The sequence below is a fragment of the Haemaphysalis longicornis genome, unplaced genomic scaffold, assembly GCF_048455015.1.
Source record: "Haemaphysalis longicornis isolate Haplotype H1 unplaced genomic scaffold, Haemaphysalis longicornis Haplotype H1 scaffold_9, whole genome shotgun sequence".
NCBI lineage: Eukaryota > Metazoa > Arthropoda > Arachnida > Ixodida > Ixodidae > Haemaphysalis > Haemaphysalis longicornis.
This window is the reverse complement of record NW_027526460.1, coordinates 154,459,153-154,481,398: the sequence shown is the minus strand read 5'-3', so window position 1 is coordinate 154,481,398 and position 22,246 is coordinate 154,459,153. Positions and strand designations below refer to the sequence as shown.

At 44.4% G+C, this 22,246-nt stretch overlaps 1 protein-coding gene across 2 annotated transcripts in view; it reads right to left on the bottom strand.

Moving 5' to 3' along the window:
* Positions 1-22,246, bottom strand: part of LOC144152884 (sodium-coupled monocarboxylate transporter 2-like) — a 69,759-nt gene that overhangs the window by 24,883 nt on the left and 22,630 nt on the right. For both annotated transcript variants that reach the window (XM_077684414.1, XM_077684413.1), the window contains exons 5-7: positions 14,459-14,526; positions 11,098-11,255; positions 3,694-3,834 (exon numbers count right to left, since the gene is read on the bottom strand). In XM_077684414.1, the coding sequence (XP_077540540.1) occupies positions 3,694-3,834; positions 11,098-11,255; positions 14,459-14,526 (367 nt within the window). The remainder of the gene's footprint in view (positions 1-3,693; positions 3,835-11,097; positions 11,256-14,458; positions 14,527-22,246) is intronic.

The window sequence follows — 22,246 nt, the reverse complement described above, 5'->3', positions numbered from 1 at the left end:
AAAAAGAGCTAGAGTAAGTCGCTGCGGCTTAAAATGATCTTTTGATAGCGCATACTAAGGTTTTCCCTTTGAACAGAATAGTAAAGCAATTTGAAAGCGCTTGTTATCTGCAATAACGTCCGTGAGAACAAAAGCAGCAGGAAAGCGCACCTGGAAGTACACTGATAACTGCTTAAGTGCACGCCTATAGCATAAGTGCGCCTCTTCTCGACATTTTTTCCCGAAATTATAATTGTAGTAATTATATTTCAAGCGAACGTTATCAATACATCCCATACATTCGCAGTCAGTAGGCCCGGATGGTTGACTGCCAATGAATCAACAATTTTCAAGCGCTGTGACCCGGCATCTCGCTACTGGCTGGTTTGCCGTAGTTTCACGCTGAAAATGTTAATGGCGCAGTATTTTAAAGGGACTCTGAAACACTGCCAATAAAAGTGTGTTGATTGCTGCAACTGAAAGAAGGCCGACCAATAGCCACTAAACCGCTGTAGTCATGTATTCGAGCGTTTGAAAGACAAACATTCCTTTGATCACGTTATCGAGTTACCTTATGGGCACAAAGCTGAAATTTTTGCTAAGGTATTTTTGGCTCTTATTTTAAGTACTAATTTTGTTTTTTGAATACGTTCGGGAGACAATTAGGATAGGAGCGCTTGCCCAAAGTTACAAGTGTTAGCGAAGTGGCCCGGATGCTGGGCAATTTCGATTATACACTTGCTGGCTCAGCAAGAACATTTCATAATCGACTACTGTTCTGCATAGCAAGCACCGCGCATAATCTGGATTCCCGACAGATATGGTGAACTTCACCTCTAAGTGACCTCGACAAAATAAAAACATGGGCTTTCCTGTACACAGCTTCGTAGTGTTGCTTTCACTCTGCAACCCCGAAATTGTTTTTAGGCGGTTATTTCCATTTGGGATATTCGTACATCAAACTAAATTTCGTATTTGAAAACTAACGCTATCAGCGCTTTCTCGACCGAGTGCAAAAATTTATACTTTTTAATGTTGTCGGGCATTATTCACTGGTAAACAATCGATTAGCCATGATGCTGTAATTCAGAACCCTTGCCAAAATTTGGAATTTTGTACTCGCTACTAAAAATTCTTTAAGGCTGTGTATTTCCCAAGTTCTGCCATTAACGGAAAGTGCGCAAAGGAAATTTACCCGTAGCCAAAAAAATAAATAAATATATTCGTATTTCTTTACGCAGCTCAATGGTGGTAAAGAGCTCATCCATCATTGCAGAATTTGCGTCAAGAGCAACCACACTGGTCTGGAAGAATTCCAAACTCGGATGAATTTGATGAATTCATTCGTTTATGCAATTTTTTGACAGAGCGCGCGGCATCTCCACAAAACAGCTCAGCACACAAACCAATGTGGACAATGCTAAAGTAATGTTAAAGTAATGCGCGACATTAACCTTATGTCGAATCAAATTCTTTTTTATATAGTTAATTGCTGGTTGAATCTTATTTTTGCAGACGGCAGTTGATTTGTCGTCTGCAGTTCGCATTAATGCTTTGGGGGAACTTAGCAATTGGAGTAGGTGTATCAATGACCCTACGTTAATTTTATGACGATAGGTATCTGCCAAATCGGAAATATCGGCACGGCCATATCGCAAAATTCAACGTCGCCTTTACCATCAACGCTCTGATTTCTCAAATTGCAGTTCACACCGTAAAAAGGGCTCACGGGAGACTACTCATGAAAGTTTATATTCTATTGACAGCTTCAAGTTTGGGAGGAATATATTCCACCATTGCGGCCTGAGGAAAAATTCCATGAGGGATTTTGCCAATAATTTACTTTTCTTTTAAGTGCGGTACGCAAGAGCTCTGCGCTGTGTTTTCTTTACATTCTCCAGAACACTTACAATGCAAGTGTTTGATATATTTAAATCAAGATTCTCGAACAATTGTTTCAGCTTGATACTTCCGGCGCATGGCCTTGTAATAAATACACTACGCCTAATTGCTTTACATGGCGCAGGTTATCGACCACAAAATCACATAAAACATAATTTTTTTTTCTCCAGTAGTTAAGTCTTTTTGCCGAAAATGAAAGGGGTCGTTGTGGTTAGCGGTGTTAAACTCTGGCGAATGTGTACAAGACAAAGTGGAATGAGTGGAGGGAGTTTAGGAACGAAGGAAATACAGGCAAACATGAGGAGACCCTAGCTCGTCAGTACAAATATTAAGCAAACATATTGCACTGCTGGCATGAAACTTCCGGACTCCTCCCGAATGGATGGCTGTTCTTTTTTGTAGCAAGCAGAAGGAGTGGAATCCCGTAAGAGCTACAAAGTTTGATTTGGGGAATGGTAGCGAAACTCAAGTGATTTGACGTGGAAAGCAGGACGAAATTCCCATGGGTACACTTCTGAATTGCCCTCACACAAATTAAAGCAAGTGGTCATAGGGCAAACTTTCTGAACCTTTTACTTCAAGATAGCATTTGACAATATTGCTTGTTGACAACTGGTGTTTGGTCTTCTGAGGAAATTGGTGTTAATGAAACGTAATAACTTTTCCCTACAATATATTCACTAGTAATGGGAGGCTTAGCGCAAAAAAATACGAGGACAGTGGCAAACGTGACAGGCGCTTGTTACGTTTAATGGATGTTTCATGGTAGCAGTGCAATATGTTTGCTTAATATTTGCGCTGACGAGCAAAGGTCCCGTCATGTTTGCCTGTACTTAATTCCTTCTGCTCTCTTCTGTTATTCAGAAGAAATGCGGCCTGGCCTACTTGATGCTTGTACAAAAAAAAGAGCATAAACACTGGGGCAATGTTCTTTTACAAGGAATATGGAATGCAGTCGAATTAAATTCCGTCCCCGATGCAAAGGCCAACTCATGTGCATAATTACTCTACATACATGAGCCGGGTTAAAAATGCCATTGACTTATTTCAGAACAGGTGTCATTGTCAGGGTGTTTATATTTAAGCCAAAGCTTTGTTAGTGGAGCTCAAGAAGTTTTTTTTTCAAATGAATTTCCTCTTAGACCACTTGGTCGACCGAAAAGCTCTGCTAAGATCTCCGGACACACCGCGCATGCGTGAAACCGGACTTCCATTGTGTCAAAACGGTTACTTCTAATCACGAAAAAGAAACAGTTCTCGATTCAGTAATACGCGCATCGATCATCGAGCATCGATCAACAGCATCCCTTATGTCATAAACCACGAATCGGCATACATTCAGATAGTTCGGAGATGCGTTTGCTTAGTGCTCGAGAAACGGTCGCTTGGGTTCGCTCTTCATTTGCGATTTGGGTCTTTGAAGGTTTCGCGGCGATAGGACGCACTTTCACCGGACGGTGGGTGCACTTTTGACGCAGTTTTCACGTGCGAAAGAGTTCACGTTTACCTCAACTTTTGGTAGGATGGGATGGTGAAATTTCTTTCGCCTGAAAACAAAGCTTAGCGTCACCTTTTGCTGTTATCTACATTTGACCGATGGTCTGTCAAAAGGAGCGCTCCTACACCCCTTTCGGCACGTGTTCGTACACAGGAGCGGGCAAACTTCTAATTACTCTCAGTGAGTCATAAGGGCGGCAACGCTATATCGTGGGACGCCTTCTTGCGGGCGAAGTTTCACTTGAAAATGTGCGCCACCGTTATTCAAAGGTAAACACTTCAAGAGGTATTCAAAAGGTAATCGCACGCTCTTACCTCTGCGCATTTTTTAGTGTCTTGGAAGCCATGCATCTCTGCACAACCACTTGGTCCAGACATACCCGGTAGATGGTAGCCGTCGTCGAAGCAAAGAGAACGGACCAAACATTCTCGTCGTGGGTCAGATCTATATGGAAGCTTTCGGAGAGGGAAGAAAATAAGCAAGAATTGAAACCCATTTTCCGCTTGAAGGATCGTATATTCTGAAGTCGTTTAGGTCCTTTGTAGTCGTGCAGCTGGAGTACACTATACCACGGGGGGCTGTTTTGAGACGCTGCAAGATATGGATAGTCGTCCTTGGACAATTCCTCCGCGAAAGCAGTGGCATTAGCCACTTATGAAAAGTTCTGCATCATGTACGTCAAAAAATTCAAGCAGCGCAAAGTATAAAATAATTCTTCGGGACATAATTAAGCCTGGTTATGTGCGTTGTAACACAAGGCACCTTGGTTTCATTTCCGATGCTTAAGCAAGACGCTGGCACTAGGGCACCGCATTTTCGTACTTGAGTTTGAAAACACAGCACTAATGTCTTTGAAAACATTGCGGGCGTTTGGCTCTTCTTACTTTCATATACGACTGTTTTCCTCATTTTTTTTTTGGCATCCTTACTTTGTGAACTGCGCTCCGCTGACCTTGAAACGGACAGTTCACCCTTCATCGTAGAACTTTGCATCGCTACCCGCCGTGTTTTCTCAGTAGCTAAGGCGTTCTGCTGCTGAGCACGAGGACGCGGGTTTGATCCTGGCGACGGCGGCCGCTTTCATCATGGCGGCAAAAAGCGAAAACGCGAATGTCTTCGAGATTTAGGTGCAGTTTAAAGATCCCAAGGAGGTCAAAATTAATCCGGAGCCCTGTATTACAGCGCGCCTCATCGGCTGTGTAGGGTCGGTGCAATAAACCTCATAATCAGTTAATCAACGTTGCTTCAATAGGCCGGGCCCGATTCACTCCAGCTTCTACTGCGGACTCACGGCAGACTGATTGATGCCTTTCCCTGGCACGCTAAGAAACTGCGAAGTGGTGTGGCTTCTTTCTCTTTTTTGAATTATTGCTTAACCATTAGATGGGGCACATAGTTAAAAATTTGCGCGTTCTCTCCCCGAACAGAGAGAGATAGAATAACAAAGAATGACATAGCGCGTTACTCAAGGTGTGACGTCAGCCATTGCCTGCACCGCAACTGGCTGCACCGGTGCTTATTTCGCATCACTTCCCTCGTTATTGCTAGAGTAAAGACAATTCAAATGGAGGTGGACGCACCCACTGAACAGCAAATGCGACACGCCCAGTCATCGCTCGGACGCGCTCTAAAATGGAGTGTGTAACGAGTAGAGTGCTGAGTGGGCGTGAGAGGATAAAGGAATGTGAACTACGTCTACGGAATGCGAATTTTGGTGGACAATAAAAGGAGCCACACGGAGTCAATTACTGCTAAAGCGAGCAGACGTTACCACTGCGACGGTTGAGAACAGTACACGTTCAGCTAGTAGTGCGCGAAAAACTTGAGTTGCGGGCTGTGATAGTCGGACCTAAGCGCATGCCCAACGGGCCGATCTTCAAGCTTGTAAGGGACAGAGTTAAATAGCCACCCATTCCTAAGTGACCACCAACATATATTTCATCTTTTTTGGTAATGTAGCGTAATACATGGATTTATCAAACCATAGAGTGACGGACAACGTGGGCTTTCCCCCTCGTGGATCACACAAGGGTTTTTTCACTAACAACGAAAAACCAGTAGCTACACAAGTAATTCCCTTTAAGAAGAATTGTGTAACAAATTGTGTTTTACCCATAAGGGTACGCGTGACGGCGCTGTTAAAGAAAAAATGGACTCAATTGAATCTGTATAGCAGCTAACGCAAAGTCTTCCACGGACCGCTATGCAACATTTGAATGCTAAGGAATATCATGCCAGAAGTGTCACCGATAACAGATAAGGCGGCAAAAAGCGTCTATTCGGATGTATTTCTCCGTACTTTATGAGAATAAAGTAAATCAGAGCGAGACTGACGGCTAAGAAACCAGAAATCAGGGTGTGTAACTAGACGTTCCAAGCTAATGCGGGCAAGCTCTATGCCTCTACTTGCCGTTGCTCACATTAGAGACGCATGCAACAGTGCACCTTCCGCAACACCCTGAAAGAAACGAGAGCGTTACCGGAAAGCTTGAAAGGGGCACTAAAGGCTGAGTGAAATTTTGTTTTAACTGTAAGATCGTACGTGTCTTATTTCTCTCGACTTTTGTCCTACGAGCGACTATGCGTTCTTTGGTGAGAAATAAGTAAATAAAGCTGGAATTTCTCTGCCCCGTTTCCCTTTCATTTCTACGTGACGTAGCCACCGCGTCAAAGTAGGATCGAGGCACCGGTGCGGTGTAGGCGCTCTCACGCTGGCAACAATAGCTTTTACGTCTCCAAACCATGGCCGACCCCGACAACATTACTCTGGCCGAGGAGGCTAGCTTGGACTTTCATGAGTGTTCACCCCCAGAATGAGAAGTGCCTTTTAGTGCTCGAACGGGTGGTGCGGCCACCTACACTGGCCTGCAAGACCCCATTGAGCAAGCTGGTAGCAAAGCCTCTTCTGAAGCAATAATAGGTGCCATTTGGAATAAAAAGCGAGGCGTTTCGCGCTAGCGCCAGTTAGGCAGGCGCCTCCACCACACCTCGCATGGGGACCACATCTGTCTCACATTATCTCCTCTCGCGCAGACCTAGTGTGAAACAAACACTCTCTTAACCGCAGCCATGTCGATTATTATCTTCTCTCCCGCTAACCTAGCTTGAAACAAACACTCTCTTAACCGCAGCCATGTCGAGTAGTCATCGTTTTTGCCACTCCCCTTGGCCAAAAAATTACCCGGGCAGAGCGACGCAAGCTTTGCTGATCATAAACAGGAACTGCTCGCGGCGAACGGAAGAGTACAAGGTCAGATAGTTCAGCGAACCAACCACCCGCAGTAAGTAGTGTACCTTTCCCGGGCGATAAGATTCGAACAGGCGCTGGAGCGCTTCAACGATAGCCACATCCGCGCGCGGAGAACCGGAGATTGGAAAGTGAGGCGGGCTTTTTTCCGCTTCTAATGAAGAAGAAACTTCAGCGGCTTCCTGCCGGAAATATTGCTTGCAGAAGCTCCGGCGTTCATCGTCTCGTGGTATTGACTTCGCTAACTGCGCACAAATGCTTTCCCAAACGAAACTCAAGGCATCATGGCTGACTAATTGTGAGGGAAGGAGCTTGCCCCGCAGCGCATAAATGCGGTTTTTATGTGGTTTTGAAATAAGAAGAGCTCACGGAAAGCGTCGATTTATATTTAACTCGCCTGCTCCGCCACTGGAAAACTGCTTATTTCAGGAAAACATCGATAGAAGGTTCTCAAATAAGCTCTCGCCGTTCTAAAATTTTGTGACGTCACAGACAGTAGTACCCAAAAGCATACGGGGCGTCGACAGCTGCTTGGACGCTTCTGACATTTTCTTCTCTATTAAACGACTGCCTGTTGCGAGAATGGTGTATTGAGATTCTGGGCACAGCAATCTATCGATACAGGCCAAGTTGTTTTCACCCTTCAGCGTCCCTTTATAATTGCGGGCGCAGTACTACGTAAAACGCTGCCTTCCTATTGGTCAAGCCAACTGCAGATGCACCGCACGTAACAACGGTTCAGCGCTTTGCAAGCGTATGACGAAGGCGTGTAATTTCATAAAAATAGCGGAACTACACTTGGGTGTTTGCGCATCCCCCTTTTTACAAAGGAGCAGCAGGTAGTGCATCTTCTGTGGACTGCCATTCGCATGTTATACACCAAGTTGACTAATTCTGTTGTTTTCTTCACGTCACATCGTGCCGCGTTGTTTTTACGTGGCGTGGTATCGAACGCCGACAACGAAAAAGATTATCACAATCTGGCGCTTCGTTCTGGTAGTGGCTTGCCATCACGTTGTGTTTTGTTTGCGCCACTCTGCTGGGTTGTTTTAAGTCACACCAAGTGATTGGTTCAGGGCACTGTATTAAATTGCGCGATTCCGGGTGTCCCCGTACAGCCATCGACTTTCAAACCATAGCCTGTAAGCTTTTGACTTTTGTATTTTAAAGACGAAGCTGTTCTTGGTCAAGGCTTTCGTGGTCACGCGTCCACAGCGATGTAGAGAGGGCATAGTCCGGCGAGTGGAGAGCCAGGCCAAGCGAACGTGCAGCAAGTTAGAAGAAGTATTAAACAAGACGTTGATATAGTGAAAGCCTTTTTAAACCACTTAATCTGCGGCAGTGCTTCTACTTGTCAACATCGCTCAGCAAAAAGACAACAGTAGGCATATTTCAGGCACGATATCAATACATAAGTGCTATTTGCATTGATATTAGGGTAACAAAAGATAAATGGGTATTAACTGTTTGCGACAGCAAATAAAAAGGACGCCGTGAAAAAACATAGTTCCCAGCGCCCTTTGGTGGCAGTGTTTGAAGTTCAAATTAACAAGATGTTCGAGTAGATGACGCGATCAGTGGAATACGGCAGAAATTATTTGGCGAGAATGGGTATAGATCTGCCGGCTTCGGGAAGTTGTGTGAAGCTTGGCTTTGCGATAAGGAAACGCCAAAAGCTTCGCTGTGAACATCACCGTTCGCGACGTTTCGTCAGTGTATCTGGGCTAATTTTTTAAGTCGCACCCAATGTTCTGGTTCAGGACGGTACGTTCCATTCCGCAATTCCGAGTGTAGCGATACTGTTATCGACTTCTAACCCTTTTCTGCAATGTTTCTGTTTGGCTATTTTTCGAATGCACTTCAACAAAACTCTCACTTCTTAAAAAAATCAAGTGCCTATGGGATCAAATTACCCTAGTATGAAGACTATTCCGTTACCAGGTAGCTCGGGCTATGCTTTTCAAATTTACTACATGAATCTAGTATGAAGATGTTCCGCGCTATAAATCGCAGCCAGCGATGTCGTTCTTACTCATGGGTCGCATAGTATTGCCAGCCTTTCATGCAACGTTTTGTCGGGCACGCGCGTTTATGGTTTAGCTTTCGTCGGAACTCTCCTGAACCGAGTAGTTACAACCTTTACTTAAACACAAATGAGGCAACCCCAAATAAAAGAACGGTATCTTAAGCGGAATTATTTTTGAATTATTTATGAATTATTTATGAATTGAATTATTTTTGAATTATTTTCTTAGTATCTACCCTTCAGATCTGTTGGGTATGTTCCGCAGTAACATTCATTACGTAATCCATTTTTGTATATCTCAAAGGCAAGCACTCGGACAACGAGTAGGAGGATAGCATTATGCCTTCCGTGCGAAGAACATCGGTTGTGGCACTGTATTAATTGCTTGCAACCACGCGCGTTTTCGGGCGCGAGCTTCGTCGAACTCGAACTCGAGAGATACGGTCGCTGCGGATGTATATGAGCGGCAATGTAACAAGCGCTTGTAACAATGTAACTGACTTTTGTAAACTGTCCCGCCCAGTAAAAAACGCAAGCAGAGTGGTGGTTAAACATAGATGAGACGGCGCGTGCGGTGCGCAGGCATCCCTGGAACGCAGCTTCTTGCTTCCCGTCGCCGTTCCTAGGCGGCTCCGCGGTAAAATTCGGCCACCGCTCCCCTGCTCCGTTTACGTCTGCGCATACCTTTACCTATAGTTTCAAACGTGTTTTATCTGAGCGTGGGAACATTACTGGTGCTAGAAGCCTAAAAACTGTCCGGCATGGGTGTAAATCTCCACCTATAAAGCATGGGAGGCGGAGTTTAGGGGGATTTCATTTCCTCCACCTACCACCAGCTAACAGGCCGAGTGAAAGGAAGGAACGGCAATAATGTCTCACTGACTATATGAAAACACCGGCCATTGAAACTTACTAATGACACTTTAGCTGCACGTGACAGCGACTGGGTTCTAGTAAAGATAGTAGCTTAGTGAATTCGTAAGCAGCGGTAGTGGTCGCTGGTACTCCAAAGCTGTACAACGGTAGCACAAAGGACGAAACTTTCTGAAGAATGCTATTGGATTTCTTTCGCATCAAACCAATTGATAGTTCTTTCTTTTTTTTTCAGTTTAGGTTGTTCCTATAGTCCTACCTTATAATATTACTTGTTTCGAAAACCCTTGGATGAATACAAAATATGTGTTAGAAAGCTATTTACTAGCTTGACTGCGCGATGTCAAGTTTAAGCTAGAAACAAGATTACAGCGCAATAGCCGCTTAAATAAAGACATTTTATAGCATTTAGATTGGCGTCAGCCGAAGATTTTCTGTTTGTATAATGTAACTCAATTTTCTGGTCGGTTGAGAGGGAGAGCGCGGCAAAGATCACAAATGTTAAGGACCCATAAAATATCGACATGGCTCCAACCAACTAGAAATTTTTTGTTTACTCTAACCGTTCCCTAAACCGTTACACTAACGGCTCCCTCAACCGGTTCGGAATGGTTCCTTCCATTTCTTCGGGTTTGTATTCAGTTGCAAAATTGCAGAATAATTACGGGTTCTGTTCGGTTCTGGTTCCAGGCAAAAATTCGGTTTCGGTTCCGGTTTGCGGTTCAGTTTTGCTTCCGTTGCGACACCCTACCTGCGAGGCTAAGTGTTGCGCTGGCTGTGAGCTTTTGCGTTACTGACACACGTATGGGCAGCAGCGTTGCGACTGAGCCTGACTGAGCCTGGATAAGCTGCTAGGCAATTCTAATAAGTATGACTGAGAAGCGATTTTTAAAAAAAATTTCGAGAGTGACCCACTTTAAATTAGCCGAGATATCTCCAGATTGCCATATGGTAATAAAGCTGTTTGCGGGGATATTTGCTTCATAACTTTCGTGAACGAATAATTAGCGAAGAAAATGACGTCATACAAGTGCTTATGCCGTCGCCATTATATGTTGCCCTCGTCCCCGTGCCCGGTTTGGTAGGGTCATCTTTTTTTTGCGCGCATATTTGCCTTGGGGAAAAAACAAGTTATTTAGAACTAAGCGTTCGTGTAATCACATTCATTCGGTTAATCCTGTGTTTGGTATGCTCTCGTTTCTTGATGGAGCGTTCGGCAACTTTTCAAGCACTCTCCCTCTTGTTATTCTTTACCGCGCGTACAGAATACGACCGCTGACTGGGCCACGAAGAACCCGCCAAATCTCGCGAATCTCATTTTTTTTTACTTCCTATATATTTGCCTTCAAGTTAGCTAGCAACTGAACACCAATAAATAGCTTAAGTTGAGTGACAAAGCGGACAGAACGCTCGTTTGAAGCCTGGGAATCCCGTGCGAAAGTGCCCATTTTTCAGCACTGCTTTCACATTCTATAGAAGCGCGAATATAAATGTAAGTGCTGCACTTTCTCATTCCTCTCTTTTTTTATTAAAAATGGCACGGTAAAAAGATACGTCCGAGCATGTACTTACTTTGCAATGTATGGGACGACGCTGAAGTCCTTCAGCGGTTGTATAGTACTTCCAGCACCGACTGAATTTACGATGATTTTCACCATAACGGCAATAGGGCCCAATAATATAAATACTAATTGCATACAGTCGGTCCACACGACACCTCGAAGTCCACCCTATGCATGATAAGAGCAAGAAATATACCTGTGTTAGAAGGAACAAAACATAATACTATCTAAGCAGAAATCGTCAGGGTTTCGCTTTGAACTCCATGGGTTATCATGTAATTCTTTAATAGAGGCTTACTAACTTGTCACGGCTATTGGCCTCAGGACACACCACGACGCCACTTACAAGTCACGTTGCTTATATGATGCCGGGTTACGTTGTCGTCTGCTAGAACGCAATTCCTGGGCTTATGCGACCGCGGGGTTTTTTTTTTTGTCCACCTTTAGCACTCCTTCGTGGTGGGTTTGATGAAAATTACTCAAGAAAGTGCTCTAGTGACCTAATAATCGGGGTAAGCAAATGAACCGCGTGCCCCAGGCGGCATCGCCGTTTCTAGAGTTGCTCACATCGTGACTCGCCGCTCGTACAGCCAGCTAACTGAATTAATGCGTCGATGCGAGCTAGTTGGTACTTCATCGTGCGAACACGTTAAGCGCCAGGCACAACTGGAGGAAGAAAAACAGACAGGAAAGGGGCGCGCTAACAACTGAGCTTTATTCGCACCAAAAGCGATTATAAAGGCACAAAAAACACCATGTAATACTTGTTGCACCGCGTGTTAAAGCGGTACCCTCCTTACTAATCGTCCAGATAATCCACCTCGCTCGAAAGAAGATCAACTGAAGGCTTGCTGACAAATTGGTCCCCCATCTTTGTTATGACGTAGGCCTCGAACACTTCCCGTTCTTTCTTTTTTTTTTTTGCTGTATTAATTAAGCACTCGGGTCCTATTGAACGCTGTAAGACTGAATGCAAGCCAAGGGGCTGCGTGCCAGCGTTCGATAGGACCCGAGTGCTTCATTCATACCGCAAAATGAGGAACGGGAAGTGTTCGAGGCCTACGTCATAAAAAAGATGGGGGACCGATGTGCCAGCAAGCCTTCTGTTGACCTTCTTTCGAGCGAGGTGGATTATCTGGATGATTAGTAAGGAGGGTACTGCAGCTGTAATCGCTTTCACCCGTAGTGCAACTAGTATTACATGGGGTTTTTCCGTGCCTCTATAATGGCTTTCGGAGCGAATAAAGCTTAGTTGTTAGTGCGCCCCTTTACTGTCTGTTTTCCTTCCTCCAGTTGTTACTGACACTTAACGTTTTCCCACGATGAGCCAGCTAACTCCATGAATTAGGATAACTAATGTCGAAAAAGGTACGCCGTTAACTCTTTATGAAATGCTGTCGACGTGACGTGCACCCGACTGCGTGTGCCACAGTTACAATAGGAAAAAATTGAAGTTTTCACAATGCACCTCCGGTAGAGTGAACTATTCATATAATCGCTGAGGTGTATTTAAAACGAAGCTTACGAAGCCGACACATCTTTCTAATAACTCGTTCGTCCGTCCTCTCACGTTTTTAACGGATAATACAATAGGCATGCAACACCTACGTGCAATCTGGCTTAAGCTGTGTTCAGACTACCGACGTAACAGGTATATCGTGCGCTATGGACGTAAAAAAAGGGCATGTTACGCAGTTCGGTTGCTTGAGACGTGGAATGACGTCAATATTAAAACAAGTACGACAGTTACGAGAACAGTCTAAACCCGGCCTTACGCAGTACCTATTGCTACATCAGCTGCTCTTTTTAGTTAAGCGGTGATTTGATTAACGAGCACCGTAGTGTCGTGCACTGCAGATATGTTTATTTTTGGCGACAACATGTTGGCAGTGCATGAACGCTGGTGCGAGCGCTGTTATATTTTCACCGTTTGAGCGTTACTCTCCAGGCATTCCGATTTTGGTTTTACTTTTGGGGCAATGGTGAGAGCTTGCACTGAATTTGGTCGCATATGTCCGGCATTGCGGCGCCAAACAATGCACCACAATTCTCAGGTTGTGGGCGGCCTACCACATCATTCTCAGTGTGTCAAACGAATCAACTTCCAACACCGAGAATCAACCCAAAAATTCACTTCGGCATTGTGTATTGAACGAAAGGTAACACGTTGCAAGCCAATTGTAGATGTTGGTACGGGGACCCTAGGAGTGACGTCGAAATGATCGCAGCGCCGTCTCTACAGCAGTTACCCCATGGTCAATACTGGCATGAAAGACAGGAACGAAATGCAAAGAGGGCGGGCACATGTCATAATGATTTTCTTCTTTGTGAAAGTTTAAAAACATTTTCAATAATTCCGTCGCATATACGGAAATGCGAACTATCATTTATGTATCTGCTAATCTAATTAAAGTGAGTCTTCTTTTTTTACCATTCTTTCAGCCCACAAGTTTTTGTTTTCAAAACACATTATTGTGCTAGGCTAGAGTTTAGTGAAAACTGAAAGTAAAGCTTGAATATCGAACCTTGTACAAGAATTTCTACACTGCGTGCTGCGCCGCGGCAGACAGTAATTCTGGCGGTGTGGTGAAGATTTTCAAGCCATGACTTCCATTTCCATCTAAGGGGGCTGATTTTTGTCTTTTTGTTTGGAAGAGTTCAGCCGCAAATTAAAAATATTCATGTGGCATGTATGGTTCCGCAAAGGATCTAGGAGACCAATCTAAAAGTAGTTGCGTAGCTTCGTCCCGCAAAACGCCCTACGAGATGCTTGTTTCGGTTAACTACATCGGCACAGTGGACTCGCCAAAGTTTATATCTATTGCTGCTTCAGTTATACTTAGATGAATCCTGACGTGAAGTAGTTTTTCTGGTGGGTTATTGAATGGATGCACGTACAGATTGAAGCGGAATCACTTTGAAAGCGCATAGAAAGCGACTAAGCTTCTAATCGTTCGTTTTAGACAGCCGAATAAAATAGGAACATGCGTGATACTTCTACATGCGGCATCTTCTAAGTGAAAAAGTGCGTGACGTTTGTCACCCTGCAATTGATTCCTTAAAACCACTCCCCTCAAAGACGTCTTTAAGCTATGGCGCGACGAGGTATATGCAATCACAGTACGGGTTAATGCAGCAAACGTAGAAGTTCCAGGCATGTCTGCTAAAATTCGTGATCTAGTTCCTTATGGTAGATCTGCAATACAAGTGTCAATTTGTATGCCCGAAATGCTCGGGTATTCGAAACGGGTGCCTGCTGAAGGTAATATTTTCTAAAACTGCGGAGTTTCATTTACAATTCGGTTGGTTGATAGCGAACTACTGTGTTTCGAATGAATGAAACGGTAAAATCGAATAATGAACGCCCTTACCAGTGCAGTGTAGAGGGTTCCGCATACACCAATGACGATGTTGCACCACAACAGAGGAAAGCCAAAAACTGCAAAAGAACATTTCGTTAGCCAAGGAGGAATTCGGTAATCTAACATTATCGGTTACAATAACTAACCCCGTTCCTAAATACTTCGACACAGCATTTAGCAACGTGGCATTGCGGAAATATTAGCAACGTTCGTGGACGCCCGAAAAAGGTGTAGAGGAGTAAGCAGAAGAAATTGCAACTTCGTTCGCATAATATACTATGCCTGTGTATTGCTTGAAATGACAACTCCTTATAGGGGTAGGGGGGGGGGGCTGTTACATAATAATTATGCACGTTTTTGAGTTTTTAAAGGACGTTTCTTATAGGCCAATGGTACGCGCGTTTCAACTAAAATATTAACATATAGATATAATTGCAGATCTAAGGGGCCTTCGTCCTGCTGCTGCTGATGCCCATAATGATGATGATTAACTCGTGAGGCAGACGAGCAGTCAATATCTCCAGGCGATAAAATGTTAACGCTTTGTTTTGTTGGAGGCAGCGAAATTAGGTGCATGAGGCAGTCAGTGAAAGGTTATAAAGACGCTAGCGTTTGTCGGACTACTTTAGCACAAAAATTTTGGTGTGTGTGTGTCTGTATGTGGCTCTGTGCGCCTCGGTTCAGCAACCCGGTCGAAAGACAAAAAAATCGGAAACGAGGAGTTTTATATAGGTAAAACGTTTTTAACTCAACAAAACTGGTACCATACTTCATAGATGTCAACATTGTTGAGCAAGAAGACGTTATTCATATTGAGCAAAAGCAGCAATACATTACTGCTACTAGGCAGTGGTCTTTAATTTGGAAGTAGGTAATGCTTGATATTTGCGATAGGCAGCAAAAACATAAACGTTGAAAACAATATTTTGACCCAAACATGCAAGAAGGTCACAAGCCGGAGTTCCAGCTTCCTGCCGTCGTGCGACGTATGTCAGTAATGAAAGGTTCTAATAGATGGCCCGTGAGGAGCCGAACGCGGGAAAATAAATTCACGAGAGCAAACTTGAACCTGGAGACACGGAGCGAGACAGGAGGAGAAGAGCGCGGGAGGTTAGGGGGGAGGAGGGAAAAGAGGTATTAACGTGGTAGGGGTGGCAGAACTGTATCGTCCTGCCACTACATTTGCAGAAAATTGAGGGGATATGTAACCAATTTACGTTTTCAGTTTTCAGCGAAGCCTAAATAGGTACAGGAAGCAGGTGTGCGTGAAGAAGCCTGAGAAGGGTCACTCCGCGCCGGAATTATGGAACCCGCGAACTACGCCGGCCGTTGTTCCACGGTGGGCGGGTGAAATTGTCAATGGGAAATGGCCCTGAACGGAGGCTTGGGAAATGGAATGCTTCGTCTCCTCGTCTCTGCTCCGGTAGCCGCTTTTCCCCTGGGCTTGTTGTTTGTCCCGAGCTCCAATAACAAGTTTGGTCATTCTGATCGCGCGCATGGAGAGTTCGGCTTGATAAAAAAATGTGCGAGGGGAAAATACGTGCGTGGTGGAGGGCGAACCCAAGGACAACCACTGGTAGAAAAGGAGTAGCCGCTATAACTACATTCGGGCTTTGTATCTCGATGACGCCAGTTAATTATCCCCCTGAATGGGGTTCTCTTTTAATTGCCTTGAGCCCTGCCATAGGATTGTGATCACGTATTGGGAGGGAGTGTTTACGGTAAGTGTCTGTTGATGCATGGAGCATCTATTGACTAGTTTTTGATGGCCCCTGAGCGGCCGGCGTAAGCAAAAAGGTCTTAAATTGTACGTAGCTTTTTAAAGTATTAATTGTTTTGTCGTCTGAGGGCTTTGGGTTGTTAAACTGCAGGCTTAATGCGAGAAAATGAGTCTAAAACAGTGTTACTTTGTGCGTCTAGCGGTGTTACTCTTTCTGCGCTACAAAGTTTAACCTTTTGCGACACGCATTAGGATGTAGCCGTCAGAAAAATTTGAAACTGCCTCTGTATGTCTTTCATAACCAAACTTTCACTTAAAAACCATAAGCAACTCGATGTCATCTGCAGTTAATAAATTAAGTCGTGTCCTAATCGTAAACCTGCTATCGGGAACGTGACCACCGTTTTCTAACCATTGCTGCAATAGGAACCGTATACACATTAAGGTAACAGCTTCGGTTTTGCTGTAATAAACGGTTTAACTGGATAGAAAACGTAAAACCCCGAACACCTACTTGACGCGTCGAGTACTTCGCCTGTGAAGTAGGTGTACCGCTCAGACAGCGGTCGCGTTCCCCGAACACCTACTTGACGCGTCGAGCACTTCGCCTGTGAAGTAGGTGTACCGCTCAGACAGCGGTCGCGTTTCCCACCGTAGAGCGGGAAATGAGAACGCTGGCTGAGCGGTTCAAGTGGGGGGGACGACGTGTGTAACTAATAAAAATGCTCATAAAATCGTCTGTACAACTGTACACGCCATGTCGGAAAGGGTTAAATATACTTCTAACCTAAATGTCCAGGAATAAGCTGCAAGCTTGCACGGCCGCACGGCCAGGCTGTCGCACAACTGCGCGGGCGCGCAGACAACTTTAAGTGAATGAGCCGTTTAGTGGAAACAGTCGATCCAGCGCCTCGAATCCCCCTATAGCTTCTACGCGATCATTATCTTCAATACGACAGTTCCGGATACCCAAGTTGGATGAACTTGTAAACTTTATCAAAAATAGTATTTGTTTGCTCCTGAAAAGGCTTTGTTAATAAAGACAACGTACAAGTTTCCTCCATTAAAAAATTCCCCGCATTTCCCCGAGGGGAAGAATGTGAAAGTGCGAATGCACGAGTTGAATTTGCGCGGTTCGGTAATGTTCGCGAAAGAGAGATCACACACACACACACAACTGCAAAGAAAGAAAGATGCATTTATTCACAGACACCTGTTTGTGTTGTCGTTGTACTTGATTGCTAGAGCGGATCTCAGCTTTGAAATTTCGTGTCAGTACTCCTTTAAGCAGGTGCATTAGCCCTTCTCACGCCCGATTCTTGGCCAATCCCCCACGTGGGTATGTGCCATGTCAGCGGCCAGGCAGCGCGCGCCCATCTCTCCCCGTTGCCAAGGAAGACGAGGAGATTCCTGGCCAATCCCCCACGTGGGTATGTGCCATGTCAGCGGCCAGGCTGCGCGCGCCCATCTCCACGTGCGCGGACATCGCCGGTGGACGCAGGTTCAGGGTCGCTTAAGAAGTGCATTGCACTTAAAAAAGGTTGCTTTATTATAAGAGTTCCAGCAATTTAATCGCAACCGTCACAAAATGTTGGGGATATGAAGGTAAGCCTATGACGCGCTAGTGAATGACAAGTTGACTTTTACTAATTTTTCTATGGCGTAACAGAATCTCTTTTCTGCCATTGACGGCCGCCGGCTCAAATCGCCACAAAAAAACGCCACGGGGCCTTTGAAGTAACCTGCATGCGAACGTGCCATTAGCCTGCTGATTACTGTAATTTTGGCGTTGGTCCATATGCCGTCACTTCCGGTCATAACATGTTACTGTGGGATGTTTTCACAAGACATTGTACAGGTGTGTTCGTTAGACATCTTTAATTTTGAAGAAAGATTTATATATATATATATCTTCTTGTGCACTAGGGAAAGCAGATGGGAAGTTATTTTTGGAGCAAAAAAAATTCCCTTTCTCAAAAATATTCCCACAGCCCGCTCCGCTCCGGTCGCAGGCGCTCAAAGCTGCCCCCCGAAAATGGAAACTCTAGCCGCTGCAAAAAAAAAAAAAAACAACAACAACAGCCATCTCCCTAGTTTTTTATCTAAATATTCTGCATACTCTTAAGTGATGTACCATATTTGTGTTTGGCTTCAAGAGCGACTTCCTTTTAAATAAATTCCCAAATTCGAAAAACAATTGAAAATTGCCCAAATGGAGGGCCTTTTTCCTCTGGATATAAACAAGCTGGGTAGTTGAAACGTGTTAGTGTTACTTTTCTATCCTTGTTCAATCATAGTGCAAATTTTAGTTCATGCCGTCGCGAAGGTCCGATATGTAAAAAGCAAGGTAATGCATTCTGCTGTATTTTAAAGGCAATGAAAAAACGGCCATGTTTGATTTTTTTTTCAAGCTCTCCTGAAATATAGCCAATTTTGCTCTCTATAACCTACACCAAAAACATGTTGCACTACTTTTGTTGTTTTGCAGCTACTAAGCGCGAAATGCGGCCTTCTTAGCAGTATTTCGTTATTATACCCGAGTGATTCGCAAGAAGATTATGGCCGCAATGTACTTACTGCCTGAAGTGGCCGTTATAAAGAGAAAATAATAAATAAACATTCCGGTAAGCATGTTTCGTTGAAACTGGGCGTGAACAACGTAGCCAGTACTTTAACCAATTGTAGAAAAGCATCCCAAGTGCGGATCCGCACGGACATTCTGGAGTACTACGTGGATCCGGTGAATTGAACTTTGAAATTAGGACCTGGACTTAGGTCCTGCGGAAATAAAGTTTGTTCTCTCTCTCTCTCTCTCGCTCTTCCGGAAGCGTCTGTCCATGCACTGCTCACTTTGGTTTGGTGCGCGCTGTGTAGGTGCAATCGCATATACAGACTTGGTAAGATCAGATACGGGCACCTAGGGAGCGACTGGAGATCACAGGCTACGAGCGAGCTCAGTCTAACTTGCAGCGTCCGAGGAAGCGTTCCGGCGAAAATAAGTAAGTACTGAAGGGCGGCGGCTGAACTTCCTGCTTTGTTTAAGAAAGCCATGATCCCATGCTTCCAAGCAAAACTAAAATTATCAAATAAAACATATAATCATGACCTTAGCCGCTGTGACAGATTACGGGATCAGGCGCATTGAAAAAACCGCCCTATCTAGCAACAGTTTCTGCCTGATCATCGCCTGCGGCGATTCACGCACATCGACGAGACAGACTCGGAGGGCCTAAGAGTAGTAAGGGGCGCGTGCTTTGTGCTGAATATTTGGGAGGCCATAAGAAAAAAAAATGTCTCAGAAAGGAACTTCTCATGCGTGAAAAATCTGGATGCCGAAACAAAAGATCCCGTTCAGCCGACTAACCAACATGTACACCCAGGAAAAATAGTTTACAGAGCACAAAAGCACCAATTTCTTGTTATTTCTCTGCCGCACGGCAGCACGGGGTTCTATGCGCGCTACTTTTCATTACTTCGGTAACTATACGACATCTTGCATGCGCACGGAAGTATGTCGGGCTGCTACCGGAAGAGAAATAACCTACAATTGTCATGTTCGGTTCCGAAAACTTTTGCTCGTGGCTGTACATCTTCGCCTCTATTCAAGGTCGCAAGACGGATGCCGCCCTGGCACTGTTAGCATCTAAAACACTTTGGTTGCCTCTTATCCACTATTGACCACTGAGATCACCCTCACTGTCCCGTTGCTGCATGCTCAAGTAAACTGCCGTAAAGTCGTACGGCCTCGTCAGTGCTAAGTGATCTGCAGTAAGATATAGTGCCACAGAGCCCCTGGGGAACCATTTCATGTGTACCTAAGTTTTCAGTTAACAGGCAATTACACGCGGATGCTATTCCTGAAGATTGCAGAGACCGCGAGTACCAGATCAGAGAACTGAAATGTGTCTAGTTCGAACTTAAGGTTAATTTGCAGTCACGGTTCAACAAAGACATTGTTGTATCGCTCTGTGACTTCCCTTTTCTTCATCCAAGATTTTACGGCAATCAATAAAAGCCCAGAAATTGAAAGCGCCATGTAGACAAAACACAAGTTCGTTTTATTCGAAACATTTGGCGTTTTGCAGTGCCCCCCCCCCCCCCCCCCATGCTTGTGCGGAAGCAAACGATGCTTTATTCACCGAGAAAATAATCAATTTAAGTTAAAATACTGATCTTCCCGCCAAATCGTGCGATTTCACGACGTCTGCAGCGACATCACATGAACAGATCCTCAAACTAAACTTGGTGTGCTTCGAGCACGGTTTACCATTAATCAACCGACAACCGAGATGACGCCACCATACCACGGAGGTCTGATTTCTGCCTTTGCTTTGTTTTGACCGTATTTGCTTATGGCTTGTGCTTGTTCGGGTAGAACGTAATTGTTTCGGGAAACATGGTTGTCGCTCGACAAATGTCGTCACGTAAGACGCGGTCGCTAACGCCATTCGGCCAGTGTCATCGGAGATAACCGCAAAGCGCCGCACTGTTGTGGAGCTAAAACAAACAGAGTGCGCGCACTACCAACAGAAGTTACATCGGTACATCGATGTTTACGTGTACTTTCTTACCTTCAACTGTTGCTCCCACCATTATTACCGCTATAAAAAGAATTTGTCCTAAATTTAAGCGCAAATAGCCAGTTCGCTTTGGCCGGCATAAACCAATCGCAGAGGTGGCACATATGACATAAGTTCTGTTGCGGGGAATGAGCGAGTGGGCCTGATGACGATTTCATTTTTTCCTAATTATATAACTGTTGAGCGAAGTTTACGTCAAAAGTGGTGGCGGTAACATTCTAACGAGGCAATTTTTCCGATGAACCAAACTTGTATATTGTCTGCATGGCCCCTTTAATTAATAAGGCTAGGTCTGAAGTTGTGCGGTAGAGACCGCCCCAGTAAATAATCATACATACGGCCGACCATGGGCTCGGGAGCCGGAGATTCAACATGGGATTTAGGTGCAATGTACCTTATACGCGTCCATTTCAACAAAGCATGCTCACCGGAATGTTTATTAATTTTCTCTGTGAAACGGTCATTTCTGGCCCTACATTGCGGTCATAAGCTTCTTACAAACCAAGGGTATGACACCGCAATACTGCAAACAAGGCCATATTCAGCGCTTGGTAGCTGCACAACCACAAAAATATTGCAGCAAGTTTTTGATTTAGGTGATAGAGAGCAACCATTGTTTTAATTTGGGACATTTGAAAAAAAAAAAACGAAAATCGCCTTTTTTTACGTGGTTTTTAAAAATATACCAAAATGCGTTACGATGCTGCAGCACAGGACTTCTTTCATACTGAACCGTCTTAAGCACATAAACTACAATTGGAGTGAAGATTTAACAAGTATAGATATGTAACACTAAAACATGTCAACTACATAGTTTGTTTAACTTCCGAGAAAAAATCCCCCACATTTTGGGAAATTTTCCAAATTTTTTCAATTTGGTAATTTTTATAAAAAAGTCAGAGAGGAATATGTCAAACTTTTGAGTATGCAAAGTCTTTACACAGAACTAGGGTGATAGCAGCAGTAGTTTTTGTTTAACAGCGGTAGAAGTTTCATATTTCCCGCTGGGCACTGAACACGGTAGTGACCAGATGCGGATTTGGGAACCTTCTTGAGATAGAGAAATATTTTTTTCCACAAAAAACTGGACATATGTTTTCCCCTGTGCACCAGGAACTACAAGTAAAATTTCGCCAAAATTAGAGATGTCGATAGGTCCCCCATGTCTGATCTCTCGTAGAACACCCTGTGCGCAAAATTCAAATTTCTGGTTAATATTTCTTGCAGATTATTTATTTTTATTGCAGATTTTTACTAAAAAGCGCCTTTTGTGGCTGGAATTGAGCTGAGTAAGTTACCATAGGCTGCTTGATTCAAGTTAACTACACTTGTATTTTGTCTTCAATGCCGTTTTAAAATAATTAAAAAAGCCTGCTAGATGCCTTCCACTTTCCAAGAACAAGTAATATTTGGTATGCCCTGGGGTGCTATTCCAAAAGTCCCGAGATCGAGGGGAACTCGGGAGACACAATCTCTAGCGGAGCCCACGTAGCATTA